At 43.7% G+C, this 15,869-nt stretch overlaps 2 protein-coding genes across 2 annotated transcripts; one reads left to right on the forward strand and one right to left on the reverse strand.

Moving 5' to 3' along the window:
- Positions 1-4,718: 4,718 nt before the first annotated feature.
- ipo4 (importin 4) lies at positions 4,719-13,443 on the forward strand. Its single transcript, XM_037694490.1, has 30 exons — positions 4,719-5,028; positions 5,134-5,220; positions 5,948-6,027; positions 6,100-6,141; positions 6,222-6,351; positions 6,459-6,638; positions 6,775-6,840; positions 7,265-7,366; positions 7,454-7,537; positions 7,620-7,772; positions 7,841-7,894; positions 7,971-8,080; positions 8,154-8,262; positions 8,364-8,493; positions 9,679-9,792; positions 10,073-10,186; positions 10,271-10,394; positions 10,481-10,592; positions 10,670-10,794; positions 10,863-10,940; positions 11,046-11,103; positions 11,371-11,476; positions 11,548-11,741; positions 11,815-11,856; positions 11,925-12,050; positions 12,119-12,345; positions 12,421-12,553; positions 12,625-12,729; positions 13,079-13,148; positions 13,239-13,443. The coding sequence occupies exons 1-30, from the start codon at positions 4,963-4,965 to the stop codon at positions 13,367-13,369; spliced, it is 3,252 nt and encodes a 1,083-aa protein (XP_037550418.1). The 5' UTR covers positions 4,719-4,962; the 3' UTR covers positions 13,370-13,443.
- Positions 13,444-13,639: 196 nt separating this feature from the next.
- Positions 13,640-15,344, reverse strand: si:ch211-196f5.2 (uncharacterized protein LOC556372 homolog). The gene is made up of 4 exons (XM_037694491.1): positions 15,080-15,344; positions 14,913-15,012; positions 14,719-14,848; positions 13,640-14,018 (listed from the first exon to the last, which is right to left on the reverse strand). The coding sequence occupies exons 1-4, from the start codon at positions 15,172-15,174 to the stop codon at positions 13,930-13,932; spliced, it is 414 nt and encodes a 137-aa protein (XP_037550419.1). The 5' UTR covers positions 15,175-15,344; the 3' UTR covers positions 13,640-13,929.
- Positions 15,345-15,869: the final 525 nt, after the last annotated feature.

The raw sequence follows: 15,869 nt of genomic DNA on the forward strand, positions 1-15,869 counted from the left end.
TAAGTCATGAAAAACACAATTATGAAATAAATAAGTCATGAAAAACAATTATGAAATAAGTCATGAAAAATACAATTATGAAATAAAATAATAAAAATGAAAAATGTTCTTATTTCATAATGTTTTATTCATTTATTTAAATTTGAGCATTTTGATGTTCCACAGTTTATAAGAGTTTGTTGCAGCTCCTCAGACTGAAGGTCTTTTGGGTAATTTGGTTTTTATTACTGTTCTGAACGAATCAAAAGACTCTTGTTGGCAAGAATATAAGTTTAACAAACTTTAATACAAACACAAAAACGGTTAAACATGAAGCTGCTGACTTGGCTTTCTACTGCAACTTTAACCACAATGTCTTTCGCTTCAGATTATTAACCTGAACATATAATCTGGCTCTCAGTGCGAGAATAGTTCACTCAGCGTTCCTGTTAATGGATAAAGAACCAAATAATAAATCAGCTACTGTATTCAGTGTTGCCAGGTAAAGTCCAGGTTTTCCAGCCCAAAAACCGCCCAATCAATATATTGTTATATTTACTCTTTGAACACACACACATATACACACACCCAATACCCCCCACTCCCCGTAAAGATATACTGGTGTTTATATGTTCATCGTTAAATGTGAACGTTACTGTTATTTATTCATCAGATCAACACGTCACATTTCAGGATCTGGTTAGACACATATTAAATATTCAATCTGAATATTTCTATATTTATCACCACAGTAATAGTGTTACACACATTAGTAGTTGTAAACACTCAAAAGAATACATATGTTGACTTAGTGCTTACCTTTAACCTAAATATTTAATGAGTAAACATTTTTAATAATCGTTTAAAAAGTTATAAGTGTTGTCTTTGGTGCCTGTTTGTTTTCCACATATGTTAGTGTGTGTGAGTGACAGGCATTAACAAAAAACACTTTGTAGAACGGTGCTTTATGAAGTTCTGTCCATTTCCTTTATTAGTTGACCGGCAGTTCTGCCACATCCAATATGGCGGCCGCTCCGACGTACCACTGCAACGGGTCAGCCCACTCAGCGAGGCGTCCACTTTCTGCCTCACCAGTTCTCTGTTGTGAACGCCCTGGCCCATGACAATAGCCAATCAGCGATGGAGAAAGGTCAGGGGCGTGTTGAACCAATAATGATGAATGATTGTTTGAAATGTAGGTTAACTCAAAAACCGCCGAGCTGACTCCCAATCCACCCAGATTATCCCCACCCGCCCAAAGCAATGTTTACCCACAAAATCAGAATGAAAACCGCCCGATCTGGCAACACTGTTTTTGGAGAACATCTTCAAGCTGAAGTGTAGCGTCTGGGCACGTTCATGTTCTCTTCATCTGCAAGTCTTTTCACAAGGAGGAACCAGATGTTCCTCTCCTGCTCGTATTGATGTGTTAACGACTCAGTTAGAGGCCAGATAAGGGGAGGAGAGTACCCTAACGGGGAGCTTTCGCATGTCTGATCTCTGGTGGGGCAGGTTTGTTCGTCTGATCTGGAGGGGGGAGTTGGTTATTCAGGTAGGAGCATCCATTCAACCTTTATTTCTGCAGGTTAGTCTCAGTGAGTCACAAGGACTCATTTACAAGAGAGACCTGTTTGAAACAAACCACAGAGAAGCTACTCAACAATAAACAGCCATAAAACGCATATGGAATGAAAAGTAAATAAATAAAGCAAAATAAAATTATGAAACGAGGTTAAATACTAAAAACAGGAAAATGTCAGCGTTGATTTTTTTTAATTGAAGTTAACAAATGTTTAAAATCTTCAGGGTTTTTTTGTTGCAAGGTGTTCCAGGAGCAGAGAATACACAAACTCAGGGGGTGAGTCTGCTTCATTAGCATTGGTATGTGTTGAGTGAGTACTGGCAGCTCTTTGGTGCCGGGGAGAGGTGTCAGCGCTGCAAAGTGCATGCATGCTCTGTGTTATGGGAACTGTTTGCATTTTACTAAACAGATTGAAAGCACTGATAGCAAAATACGAAATCAACATAAAATATCCTTTACTGAATAAAGTGGTGATGTTTGAAAGGGTTTACGCCACTAGTTTTCCAGATGTTTTGAAATGCGGGCAGGCAGTCAACGTAAACAAAGCTCTGCTGAATCCGAACCGCGTGGAAGCTCGAGTCACATGTTCAGCCCAACATCTATAAATCTGACTGTTTCAGCCATTTTACTGCTCATTTTAATCAAGTCAAATGTGCATCCATGAGCAAATGAAAAGGGAACATTCAGAGTGTTGAATGGCTGCTAAAATTAGCAGAAAAAGCCAAATCTGAGATTTTAAAGCTAAAGGAAGAACACGCATTAGAAGCTGAACGTAGCAAACCACTAGCTATAGCCAAAATGTAAAACAACTGCTATCTAAAAGACATAAGTGTCTAGCTAAGCAAAGCAAAATGTTACCTAAAAAAACCCCCAAAGATGCTAAAAGTAAACCATAGTTAGCTAAAATTAAAGTAGCAAAAGGTAGCTAAAAGTAGCTATAAACTAGCTAACATTAGCAAAAAGTTAGCTGAAGTAGTGAAAATAGCAAAACGTTAGCTATAAATAGCAAATGCCTAGTTAAATTTTGTAAATTTAGTAGCTAAAATAGCATCTGGCTAACAGAAAGTAGCAAAACCTTGTTAAATAGCTAACAAAAAGCAAATGGCTAGCTAAAAGTTGCAAAACTGCAATGAAAACTAAATAAAAGTAGCACAAGGCTAGTTATGCACAAAAAGATGTGCTAAAAGTAGCAACAGGTTTCCTAAAATTAGCAAAAGGCTGGCTAAAAATAGCCAAATGTTAGCTGAGTTAGTAGCATAAAAAAGAGTAAATCGTGCCCCCACCCTCATTCGCCCTACTCTGGGCCCATGAGCAAGGCCCTTAACCCCCCAGCTGCCCCCCCGGGTGCTAATGGCAGCTCTCTGCTTCACATGTGGGATAGATGCAGAGAATTAATTTGCCCATTTGGGATTAACAGAGAACAATAATTCAAAGTATTCTGAGACAGATTTCAAAGACAACTGTGTTTAGGATTTTTTTTATTTGTGAGTACAGGTCAAATGTATAAAGTCACAAAACAACTAGAGAAGCTACATTTCTTGTGAAAATGCAGTGTGAATGCTTGTTGCAGAAGGACTTGCTGAAAAACAGCTGAAATTAGCTAAAAACTTGCTGAAATACAGCCAACATGTATGAACAAGTCTAATTTATCAGAAAGCTGAAATAACACATTTGGTTTAAATAAGCAGAAATGAGATTGTTTTTAGGAAATCAGCTAAATAAGCTGAAACTAGTTTAAAAAAAAGCTGAAAGTAGCTGAAAAGGCAGAAAGAAGCTTAAACTACTAGAATGAAGGATGCTGAAAGAGCTGAAATGAGCTCCAAGAATGTGTAGCTGAAAGAGCTAAATTTAGCATAAAAACAACTAAATATTAGCTGAAAAAGCTAAAACTAGCAGAAATAAACTAAAAGGAGCACAACAAGCTGAAATTAGCAGAAAGAAGTTAACTAGGCTAAAATTAGCAAAAATTACCATGAAAATTTTAAATTTATCTGAAAATAAACTGAGCTAAAGAATGCTAAAAAGGTAGAACAAGCTTAAATTAACCTGATGCATGCTCAATACAGCTTAAATTAGCAGAAGAAAGCTGAAAGAGTCAAAAATGAGCACAAAACGTGGAAATTATCCGAAAAAAAAGCTAAAATTAGTAAAAAGAAAAACTGCTGAAAAGTAGCTAAAAGATCAGAAAGAAGCTTAAACTACCAATAGGAGGTGGAGAGAGCAGATTTTTCCTGAATTAGGCTGAAAAAAGTTTTAATGAGCACAAAAAAATGTGGAATTAGCTGAAAAGGCTAAAATTAGCATAAAACAGCTAAAATATTTTCAATATAAACATAAAAATGGTTGTAAACATTAACCTGCTGACATGGCTTTCTAATGCAACTTTAACGACGATGTCTTTAGCTTCAGATTATTAAACTGAACATATAATCTGGCTCTCAGTGCGAGAATAGTTCACTCAGCGTTCCTTTTAATGGCTAAAGAACCAAAAAATAAATCAGCTACTTTATTTGGAGAACATCTATAAGGTAAAGGACTAAAATTAGCATAAACAACTAAATAGTAGCTAAAAAAATTGAAAGTAGCTGAAATTAGCAGAAAGAAGTTAGAAGCACCAAAAAATTGTACTTAGCAGAGATAATCTGAAAGGAGCACAAAACAGCTGGAAACATCTGAAAAAAGGTTTAAATTTGCACAAGAAGCTGAAAGTAGCTAAAGCAGAACAAAATGTGAAAGGAGCAGAAAAAGGTTGTAAACAGATGTAAAGATATGAAGGATGTAAAATGAGCTAAGTTCATTTCCTATCAGAAAAAAAAAAAATGTCAGAAAAGGCTAAATATTTCCAAAAGCTAAAGTTGCACCAATACCAAAAGTCATAACAGGTTGTCCTGAATGAGCCGAACGTTTTGATTTATGATTATTGAAACAGCTTGAATGAGACTCGCGCCAAAAAACTTAGAATAAAAAAGGATCACAACAGAGTGAACGCTTTCACACTGTAAAGTTTATTTACACAGAAGAGTGAACTTTAAAAACATAGCTACATTTTTTTTTGTATTTGAACGTGTCATAAGTCCTCCTGTGCAGCTGATGGCGCTGTTTCCGTCTACCGGTTATAAATCTCTAAAATCCGAGGTCCCTTTAACTCATCACGCGTGGAACGCCAGCGCGTGCAGCTCCAACGGAACAGACCGGGCTGTGTCGGCTCCTCACGGACGAACTTCATCCAACTGTTTCTAAAAACGGACATTTAGCTTGTTTTTAACCCCTAAAAACCGGAATATCTCGGTTTTACATCGGTGACCGGAGGAGAAGGACAGCTCGCGCGTCGTTTTAATTATTTGACGACTGTCGGCCGAAAGATACCGAAACTTGCCGAGGGTGGATCTGAACTGGTCAAGATGACGGAGGAACTTGAGCGGATTCTTCAGCATCTGACGGAGCCTGACAACGCTGTCATTCAGCAGGTAACAGCAGCTCAGGGGCGCTGCGCTTTGGACACACACGAGCGGCGGTTTGTTTCCAACGGCTCCTCGTGTTCCGTTAAAGCGGCTGATTCTCCATCTTTTCAGGCTACAGCCCGGCTGAAAGAGGCGTTCAAGGACCCAGCAATCATCCCAGGCCTGTGTGCGGTGATGAGCGGATCCAAGAACCCCCAGGTGCTCCCTTGAATCTTAAAACGTTTAAAAAGATTTAAAATGGCTATTTTATCCCCCAAAAGTCACATATTTAGCAGTATTTTGAGTCTCCTGCAGCTCTCCAACTATTCAAGTTCTTTAAAACATTTTAATTTTTGCCAACAAACATTTCACCCAATCGAGGAAAAGCTGTTAGATTATCTATTTATATTGTTTATAACGTCTTTAAGAAAATCAATCACTTTGCAGGCTCATTGTTGTGATGATGAGAATGTATAAATATTTCCTCTAGACTAAAAAATATAATATTTGTCAAAATTAAACAAAACAGAGCATTATGTAGCCGTGAGAGATAAATATAGTAGCAATGCCACCTTACAGAGGAGAATTATAGATGTTTTATGTTTGTTTTTTTTATCTTCTAATGATGATAATCCTCTGAAAATTTGAGTTTGGACAACGTGTGGAATGCAGGTACATTTTCAGGAGCTCCTATTGCAGGCGAAAGTGAAATTTACCTGGACAAAACATCAAAATGCAATATTTAAATACATAAAACAATAACACAGGTCGTTAAAGTGATCAAGTAAAAAAAACAAGAAAGCAGATTTAAAATGATTATAGTTTTGTGTAAGTTTATAAAGGGAACAAACCTCGTCTTTGCAAACCTTGTTTGGATTACAGAAAGTTTGAACACTTTTCCTGCACATGGGCGGCTGATTTAAACAACTTTACTGTTTGTTCACAGATTCGTCAGTCGGCCACGGTGATGCTGAGGCTGAGGGTTAAGAAACGCTGGAAGAAGATTAGTCCAGCAGACAGAGAGAGGTTGGACTCCACCATCATCACTCTCATGTCACGCACTTTGAATGTTAAATAAACTGATGTTTCTTCGTGCAGCCTGAAGGCAGTCGTGCTGATGGCCTTCATGCAGGAAACAGAGTGAGTATTTTCAAGTAAACTACAAAGATGGAGGTGAAATGTTTCTCCTCACCTGTTTTTCTTTTGTTTTTGTTGTGTAGACACGCCGTGCAGCACTCACTTTCCCAGCTGTGCGCAAGTCTGGTCAAACACGAGACACCGGACCACTGGCCCGCCCTGCTGCAGCTCCTGAACCAGTCCACCAGCAGCGCCAACCCTCGTGACCGACAGGTACGGGATCAGGGAGCAGCTGCAACCCTTTCTGCACGCATTTATACGTTTATTTACTGAACTATTCCTCGACTAGTTTTCACATCAGCGCTCGTTTGTCCAAACAGATTGGTCTCCTGCTGCTCAATAAGGTGCTGGAGTCCAACCCAGAACCCTTCAAGCCTCACTACTGCCAGCTGCTGCAGCTGTTGGGTGCCGCTCTGCAGGACTACGACAACCCAACGGGCCTTTACTACTGCATCCTCAGCCTTACAGCTATAACAGCTTATATTGGCACCGAGGAGATGGTGAGGCAAACGTACTGGTTTATTTAATTGTTTCAGCGTTCAGACGTCCTCCACTCTTCTGGTTTATAACAATCCAAAGCTTTTGTTCTGATCTAAATGTGGTCTTTTGGTTTTCTTCTGGTTCATTTTTTTTTAGAAGCTGATGCGAAACATCGTCCCAAACCTGATCCTCGCTCTTAAACGCCTCATCAGTGCTGATCAGGTAAACCCTGGATGGAAAGGTTTTAGTAGGGATGCACGATGTTGTTTTTTTTGCTGATATGTTAAATCTTATTTGGCCGATAACCGATATTGATTTTTCTTCCTACTTAGACCCACTTACAGAGACAACATAACTTTCTATTCTGTGGAATTAAAATATATTATTCTGCATGGTCTTTGTCACTTTGGCCTGCTACTTGATGCAGGTGCTGAAAATGAGTATTAAATCATTAATAGATAAACTTGACAGTTTCTTAAATAAAAAAATAACTTAAAACGGAAACCTTTTATATCATTGAGTTATTTTATGGAATGGCCGATATTTATCTTTATTGCTACTATCAGCCGATACCATGCCGATAATATCGTGCATCCCTAGTTTAGTTTCCCACTCTGCTCCTCTGCGGTCCGGTCTGTGTGTGCAGGACCAGGCCTCTGAAGCCATGGAGGTTTTTATAGAGCTCATGGAGATCGAAGTGTCCATCATCACCCCTCACGTCGCCGACATCGTCCACTTCTGTCTGGAGGTAAAAAACACGTCCTGTTGAGTTTTGTGTTTTTTACTGTTCCACGTTTTGGCACGTTTGCTCAGAGTCGGACCTGTTCTCCGTCAGGTGAGCAGCAACACGTCTCTGAGCGACTCCCTGAGAGTCAAAGGCCTCTCCTGCATCACCTTCCTCATCCGGCTGAAGAGTAAGGTCGGTCCTGCTCGTTCTAAATCTTCACCCCGCTCTGGGGCAGAGTTTGGTTAAACCAGCAGGAACGTCCTCTGCTCTGTAGACCGTGCTGAAGCTGAAGCTGCTGAACCCCATCCTGCACGGCATCTTCCCCATCCTGACCGCAGCCCCCCCACCCGGCGAGCAGGACCCCGAGGACGAGGAGGACAGAGGAGACGGCACAGACGACGACAGCCCTAAGCACTGCGCCGCTCAGGTACAGAGAAGCTGGTTTCTGTTTCACCCTCAGCTCCACAGGTTCAAGTGACTGACGTGTGTTTGTAGATGATCGACACGATGGCGCTCCACCTGCCTCCAGAGAAGCTCTTTCATCACCTGGTGAGTTGTCTGAAACGCCTGTCATCATGTCGCAGCAGTTCCTCGTGCGTTTCTATCAGACGTTCGTTTTTCTCAGACCCCCCTGACGCAGGCCTGCCTGGCCAGTCAGGACCCGTATCAGAAGAAGGGCGGACTCATGTGCCTGGCGGTTCTGGCTGAAGGATGTGCAGACCACATCCGCACAAAGTAAATAAAGAGCCCGAAGCCTCTGTGCTCTCTGGTTCTGTTCACACGCTCACCTGTCCCGTCTGTTCGGCAGCATGCTGTCGTCGGTGCTGCAGACGGTTTGTCAGAGTCTGTCCGACAGCGACCAGGTGGTCCGCAGCGCCGCCCTGTTCGCCCTTGGACAGTTCACCGAACACCTGCAGGTGAGTCCCAACACAAAACGACCGAGTCGCACTTTAAAGCCTGAGGGTGGTGGTCTGTCAGTGAAAATACGACTTGGATCACATTGTTTGTTTGTCCACAGCCTGAAGTAAATAAATACTGTGGGGAGCTGATGCCTCTGCTGCTGGGATACCTTTCATCCCTGAACGAGGCCAAAGTCGGACATATCACTAAAGCCTTTTATGCTTTGGAGAACTTCTTGGAGAACTTGGGTAGATTTTTAGGCTTCTAATCTAATTTTATTATAGACGTTCATTACGGTGGTACGACTGAGCTGTAGGGCCACGCTAAGAAAAACTAATTAAAAGCCATAAATTACGAGAGTAAAGTCGTACGAGACTTTTTTTTTATTTTTTTTGGCAGCTCGTGTTTTTTTTTTCCCACCAGTCTGATCCACGATGCGACCTGTCAATCAATCCAGGTGTGTCAGCAAGTGACCAATCCAAAGCTAAATGCTCCTCACCTGCAGAGCTGCTGCCCATCAGAGCTACCACCTGACTGTAAGCAGGTTCAAAGTCCTGATGCTGATAATCTGATGCTGATAATCTGATGCTGATAATCTGATGCTGATAATCTGATGCTGATAATCTGATGCTGATAATCTGATGCTGCATGTTCTCTCCGTGCATGCGTGGGTTTTCTCCGGGTACTCCGGTTTCCTCCCACAGACCAAAAACATGCATGTTAGGCTGATTGGTAACTCTAAATTGTCCCTAGGTGTGAGTGAGAGAGTGAATGGTTGTTTGTCTCGTGTGTCTCTATGTGGCCCTGTGATGGACTTGCGACCTGTCCAGGGTGTACCCCGCCCCTCGCACGGTGATTGCTGGACATGGGCACCGGCGACCCCCGTGACCCAAAATGGAACAAGCGGGTAAAGAAAATGGATGGATGGATGGATAATCTGATGCTGATAATCTGATGCTGATATAATCTGATGCTGATAATCTGATTCTGATAATCTGATTCTGATAATCAGATGCTTATAATCTGATGCTGATAATCTGATGCTGATAATCAGATGCTGATGTGCTAACAGATTAACTATCTCCTTATTTGTAAAACCAAAGTATAATTTAACCAGATGCTCAACATTCTTCGTTTTACCACAGTTAAAATGTAAACTTGCTTTATCTTGTTGGAGTTCGGATCATATTACGACTCGTTTAGCTTCAGATTAGGCATTTGCTGATACGCTTACTACAGTGATTGACAGGTCACGCTGTAGATCCAAGTCGTGGGGAAAAAAACACGAGCTGAAATAAAAAGCTGTACGACTTTATTCTCATAAGTTTATGGCTTTTCATATATTTTTTTCTTGGCTTGGCCCTAAAGCTCCGTCGTACTGTGGTCGTTCTTTTTACAAGAGATTAATTTTTCTGCTCTTTTTTTTTTAACAGGAGCTGAAATCGAGCCTTACCTCCCCACCCTGATGGAGATCATGCTGTCTGCACTCAACAACGCAGAAAACCTGAAAATCAAAGAACTAGCCGTGTCTGCCATCGGCGCCATAGGTGAGAATTTAACAAACTCGCCCCGGAGAGAGCGTTTTTCAAAACCAGACATCTGTTTGTGGACGTGAAGACGGACGGAGGCCACGGAGGGACACATTTAAACAACAAACTGTTCTTTCTGCATCAGTTGTCTTAAAGTGAATATTTTGATCTGTTTCTGTACCCATGTCCAAATTCTTGCTTCTATTTTTCTTCCAAACCCACGATTTAAAAATGTTGTCACAGATTGGAGCGGGTCATGAGTTAACAGAACCAGAATCACTTGAACTTATTTTAACAGCCAACGCTGCCAAGGAGCTGCTGGTTCCTTACTTCCCTCCGGTCATCGAAAGCCTGAAAGGTTTCCTGACGACCACCACGGAGCAGATGAGGTCTCTGCAGACCCAGTCCCTCGGTACAAACTGAACTGGACCCACGTTGGACTCAAACTAAACTGAACTGGAAACTCTGCTGCATTAATGAACGTTGTGGTTCTCAGACACTCTGTCCGTTCTGGCTCGTAACGTTGGGAAGGACGTCTTCAGTCCTCTCGCTGCAGAGTGCATCCGTCTGGGCCTGAACCTGACCGATACCATCGACGACCCGGACCTGAGGCGCTGCACGTGCGTACTTTGCCAGAACGCCGCTGGAGTTCTTGTTTTAAACCCGCTGCAGTTTTTAACCCGTCTCTCTGTCCTTCCGTCCTCAGGTACAGTCTGTATTCAGCCGTGTCCACAGTCGTCCCCGAGTGTCTCACCCCCCACCTTCCTGCCGTCACAACCGTCATGCTGCTCGCCCTCAAGTCCAACGAAGGCGTCACGGTACGACACACCCAACCCTCTGATCAACCGTTCTTAAACAGACTGATTCAGTTTCCACCATCTTTGTTTTATTCCAGGCTCACCTGGAAGAGGATGCTTCATTCTTTGTCCTCGACGAAGACGAGGACGAAGAAGACGAAGGAAAAGCTGACGAGCACTTCTTGGAAGACGAGCCGGAGGAAGATGTGCAGGATTTTGCGGGGTACTTTGTCTCCCACCTCCATGTTTCCTTCAGAGAGACGTGTTGCTCAGACGGAGTCCATGTTTCAGGTTCAGTGTGGAGAACGCCTACATGGACGAGAAGGAGGACGCCTGCGACGCTCTGGGAGAGATCGCCTTCAGCACCGGGTACCAGCCGCACACACGGACTCGTTTCTTTCTGCTGAAACGACAGTAAAGATAAAAACTGATCTGAGGCCTGTTAGACGCTGAACGTGTTCTGTTCCCCGGCAGCTCTGCCTTCCTGCCCTTCATGGAGTCCAGCTTCCAGCAGGTTTACGACATGAGAGACGTAAGTCACAGCTCAGTCCTCTGTCTCAGCAGCTTTGTCTGTGGTTATAAAAGGACGGGTCTGTGGGGGATTAAAGTCCTCATCCATCCAGGATCTGACCCCGCTCCATCCTGGGGGCCGGCAGGCGGGGGCCCAGTTGAGGCTGACACTCTTTAAACACGTTGTCGCTCTGAAGCTCAGAGGAAACTGATTCTGACAGACGGATGAGCTGAAGGCTGGTCCGAACAGAACCAGTTTCACTGTAACAAAGATTTAATGTTTCTGTAGTTTCCTCATGAGGACGTCCGCAGGGCGGCGCTGGGAGCTCTGGGACAGTTTTGTCGATCTCAGCACAAAGTTTGGACCGAGAATCCATCTGAGGCCAACCACCAGGGTAAAACCGGACGATGACATCACCGTTCGCTGCCGCTGTGGACACGATCCATTTAAATCTGTCTCCTCCAGCCCTGCAGAAGCTTCTGGACCTGATTCTTCCATGTTTCTTGGAAAAGGTGAGGACGGACCGCGAGCGGCAGGTCGTGATGAGCGTCCTGGAAACCATGAACAACGTGATCAAGTCCTGCAAGGAGGAGGTCTGCAGGAACCCGGCACACCTCAAGGAGATCTGTCATGTGATCCGAGACGTCCTCAAGAAGAAGGTGAGAGATGGACGAGGACAAACGATGTGTAAAGACGTGAGAAAGATCCACTGATGTTTGTGTCTCCCACCAGACGGCCTGTCAGGACAGTGGTGACGATGATGAAGACCAGCAGGTGCTGCAGAACAGTTCTGATCAGACCGCTACGCTGGGAGCAGCTCCTCATTCTGCTTCCTGTTTCAGGCGGAGTACGACGCCATGCTGCAGGAGTTCGCAGGAGAGGGGATCCCCCTGCTGGTGTCCTGCGTTCCTGCAGACAAGTTCGCTCCGTTCCTCAACGACCTGCTGCCGTTCATCATAAACAAAACGGTGAGTCGCCTCAGATCGTCTCGTCTTCAGCTGCTCAGATTATGACAGATTATTCTTCCTGCTTAAAGAAATCGTCCTGCACGGTGGCAGACCGCTCCTTCTCTGTCGGGACGATCGCAGAAATCCTCCAGGCTCTTGTGAGCGCGCCCGGCGGCCGAGGGCTGGCGGGCCGCCTCTCCAACCGGCTGCTTCCTGTCCTGGTGGCCGGAGTGAAGGACGGAAACGCCGAGGTCCGGAACAACAGCGTGTTCGGTCTGGGCTGCCTGGCTGAGGCCGCGGGACCCATCATCGTCTCGTATCCTCCTCAGAGTCCAAAATAAATAAATAAATAAATAAAATCTCAGATGATCCTTAATGAAATGCTGTTCAGAGATTTTCCCATGATGCTCTCTGTGTTTTCCAACCTTCTGACCAAAGAGTCGGACCCGAAGGTGATCGACAACCTGTGCGCCGCCCTCTGCAGGATGATCTGTAGCAACGTGGACGCCGTCCCTCTGGACCTGGTCTGTCCTGCAAACGTCCGGTCCGAGTCCGTTAACGAACAGGAAGTTGAACGAGTTCTGCTCTCCGACAGGTTTTTCCTGCTCTGATGGCGAATCTTCCTCTGAAGGAGGATCAGGAGGAGAACAAGACGGTGTTCACCTGCCTGGACGTGGTCTACAAGCACAGCCCTGCTCTGGTAGCCCCCACACTTTATCATTCTTACTTTGGACCGAGTTTAAATAAAACCTCTGCATGTTCACGAGACACAACAGGTGGCCAAAAACTGAATCAGTGACCAGGTCCTGACCACAAGCTGCTCCTGTCGGTCTCACTTCAATCTGTTCACTTTAAGATCTGAGAGAAAAAAAATCAGTTTCAGGTCCTGAATCCTGAAATGAGACGTCAGAGTTGGAAAAAGGTTTATTTTTATTTCAGAGCAGATACATTTGAACTGTTTTCGTTTGCAACAGTTTTTATTATTAAAGGCGGCTCCTGAGCTAAAACGTGAACTTTAATTATTTTGTGTTCTGTCGGGTTTGGATCAGGTCGTGAAGTTCATGAAGCCCATAGTTTCTGCTTCCTGTCATGTCGTCGGCCTCAAGGAAGTTGACGAAGGTAAAAAAAATAAAATAAAAACACGTTTAAGACCAAATCTTGTCCTTGGGCTCAGTTCTGACCCGTCTTTAACGATTTGCTGTTTCTCAGAGACCCGGAGGGTTCTGGTGGTTCTGCTGAAGGCGTTTGTCCAGAAGAACGGAGCAGATTTCCAGGCAGCTGTGAGCTCCCTTCCTGCAGAGCAACAGACCAAACTCCAGACGGTGATCAGCGCCTCATAGCACCCCCCCACCCCCGGTTCAGAACCTTTTTATCCTGCAGACAAGAAACGGGCCGTTTGTTCCATTTGCCCAGATTGAAACGATTACAGATGAACTCTTCGACGAAACTATTAACAGCATTAGACTGAAAGAATTTATTCAGTGTTGGTTTCTTGCGCTGAATGAATTCTCAGTTTTACCGTTTATGGTTTGTATTTATTTACATTAAAACAAACAAACAAACAGTTTCCAGTTTATTTACATCTTTAGTTTCCACTCTCGGCCTCCGCCTTGTTCAGATTTTTCACCTGGTTTGTGTAAAACTCTGAATTAAACTTAAGAAACTCAGATTTTTGTTATTAAAATAAACTCCTTCACCTCCTCTGTAAACATTTTAAACATTTTAGTGTAAAAGAAAAAGTTAAAACAGAATTGTACAAAAGCAGCAGCTCAGTCGGCCTCGCTGCACAAACAGTTATTATTTTAGGCTTTTAAATAAATTAAACGTTTATTTTTCTGCTGTGGTTTAGTCAAACAGGAAGTCTTGTTTTCTTCCTGTTGGTGATTCAGACTCGGATCTCTCAGTGGTCCTGGACCTCGGTAAGTCCGGGCCGGTGGTTCTCCTGGTCAAACGCCACGGTTATCTCCACGGGTTTGAGTCCGTTTGTTTCTGATGGAGGAACAGAGAGAAGGGTTTGTAAGATGATGATGATGATGCTGACAGGTTTATAAATGATCTAAAAGTTAAAACTGAATGAACTTGATGTTCAGCAGGTCCCTCAGACCTTCAGCACGTTTTCACTCTTCTGTCTGTGTTGGACCAAAGCGTCTTGTTTTAGCTCCAGAGTCGTCGTCCAACTACGGCTCTGGACCACACGAGGCTCTTTGGTCCTGCAGCCCTGACTAAAAATAATACGACTGATTTTCAAAACAATTTAAAAAGTTTAATCAGTTTTTCTGTTCAATATGTTTAAAAATACGACGAGTTAAAACTTGTTGATCAGATCGTGCTAGCAGTTTGTTAGCCGCTTCAATAATCCAACAATTTCCCTGAAATCCTGAAAATATTTAAAGAAAAGTTGAGAAAATCACATACAATCTTTATTTTATATGTTTTTATAACTACAAAAAAAAAGCTTTACATTTAATGAAACTAAAGTTTTATTTACAAGAAAATTGTCTCTTAAATATTTTACAAACTGACATTATTGTTTTATTCACAATAATTTAAACTTTATTGAGCTCTTTTGTTAAATTTCCCACTAATAAACGACTCTGGCCAGTTCAGGTTTATTTTATTTATTCACAACGGGTAACTGGTTCAGAAACAGAAGGATTGTGGGTAATGCAGTTCTGTTGGTCATCGGTACCTGCGTGGTTCTGCTTCCAGGGCTGAATGTTGATCCCGGTGCGGCAGAAGGAGCGGTCGGTGTGGGCCTCCGTGCTGTACAGCACCTCCTGCAGCTGCTTGTCTCCGGGTTTCTGAGCTTTCACTCGAACCTGAAACAGAAAAGACGTTTAACTCCGGGAAACGTTTCGCTTCCGCTCGTCATCTTGAACTTACCTCCAGGACGGTGGTCTCTTTCTCCTTCAGCTTCCCCGTTTTGTTCTTCACCTGCGTCTTCTTGGTGTCCACCCACACCACCCGCTCCTTCACGTCCGACCTGGACACAAAACACGTTTTGGTGAATCTCGACTGGGTCTCGTCTTTTTAAAAAAGTTCTGACTCACTCCTGGATGCCCAGGTCTGCCAGCGTGGTGTCCAGGAAGGGGAAGGGTCGGTGCGCCGAGCCGGCCTGCACCTCGATGGGCAGCGTCACCGACATGGGCAGCTCCTGCTCCACCTCGACCCGAACGAGCACCGCCCGCTCGGCGTCTCCTTCCTGCGTCTTGTCCTCCGCCAGCTTGATCCCTGGAGCTGAACGAAGTCACCAGAACCTCTGGTTCTGATCAGGACCAGACACGACCGATGAGAAAGCCTCTGGAGGTGTGAGTGATGCCTTCAGGCTCGGCCCTTTCGGCTGATATAAGCAGCCGTTGTGAATGTATCACTCAGCTGTTAGGTTTATTAGGCTGCCAGAGGCCTGATGGATGGATGTGGGTGGAGGGGAGACAGGTCAGAGAGAAAACACAGTTGAGTTTTGGCGGTAAACATGCGACTTTATCGTCTTAATTGTGATTTGACTTTACACGAAGGGATTTCCCGAAGTTACAGCAGAGAAAAGTTGAATTTCACAAAAACTACAAAAGTTTAGACAGGATTTCAGAAGATGAGGTCATCCTGACTCGTTTTTGTTACGGGTCACGTACGAGCTGTTTTTTTCAAATGTGTCATCCAGATGAAAGAATTTAGTTTGTTCAGTCTTCGACCCGATCGATCTCAGCTCCTTTAATGAAAAGACTAAATAATTTGTTGCATGACGGAGCATGCATCAGGACATTTCTTTTGTTTTTCACATTTTACCTTTCAAACTAAACCAGATCATGTGGAGTACCTCAGGGCTGTGTTTTGGTGCCACTT

This window comes from Nematolebias whitei, chromosome 20, assembly GCF_014905685.2.
Source record: "Nematolebias whitei isolate Nwh7 chromosome 20, NemWhi1, whole genome shotgun sequence".
Lineage (NCBI taxonomy): Eukaryota > Metazoa > Chordata > Actinopteri > Cyprinodontiformes > Rivulidae > Nematolebias > Nematolebias whitei.

Excerpts from the sequence above, each read along its gene's own strand:
- si:ch211-196f5.2 (XM_037694491.1), bottom strand. The coding sequence starts at position 15,174 with ATGTCGGTGACGCTGCCCATCGAGGTGCAGGCCGGCTCGGCGCACCGA. Across the intron at positions 14,849-14,912 it reads AAGAGACCACCGTCCTGGAG|GTTCGAGTGAAAGCTCAGAA; the intron begins GTAAGTTCAAGA and ends TTTCTGTTTCAG. Across the intron at positions 14,019-14,718 it reads CTGGAAGCAGAACCACGCAG|AAACAAACGGACTCAAACCC; the intron begins GTACCGATGACC and ends TTCCTCCATCAG.
- ipo4 (XM_037694490.1), top strand. The coding sequence starts at position 4,963 with ATGACGGAGGAACTTGAGCGGATTCTTCAGCATCTGACGGAGCCTGAC. Across the intron at positions 10,395-10,480 it reads CCGGACCTGAGGCGCTGCAC|GTACAGTCTGTATTCAGCCG; the intron begins GTGCGTACTTTG and ends TTCCGTCCTCAG. Across the intron at positions 10,593-10,669 it reads AGTCCAACGAAGGCGTCACG|GCTCACCTGGAAGAGGATGC; the intron begins GTACGACACACC and ends GTTTTATTCCAG.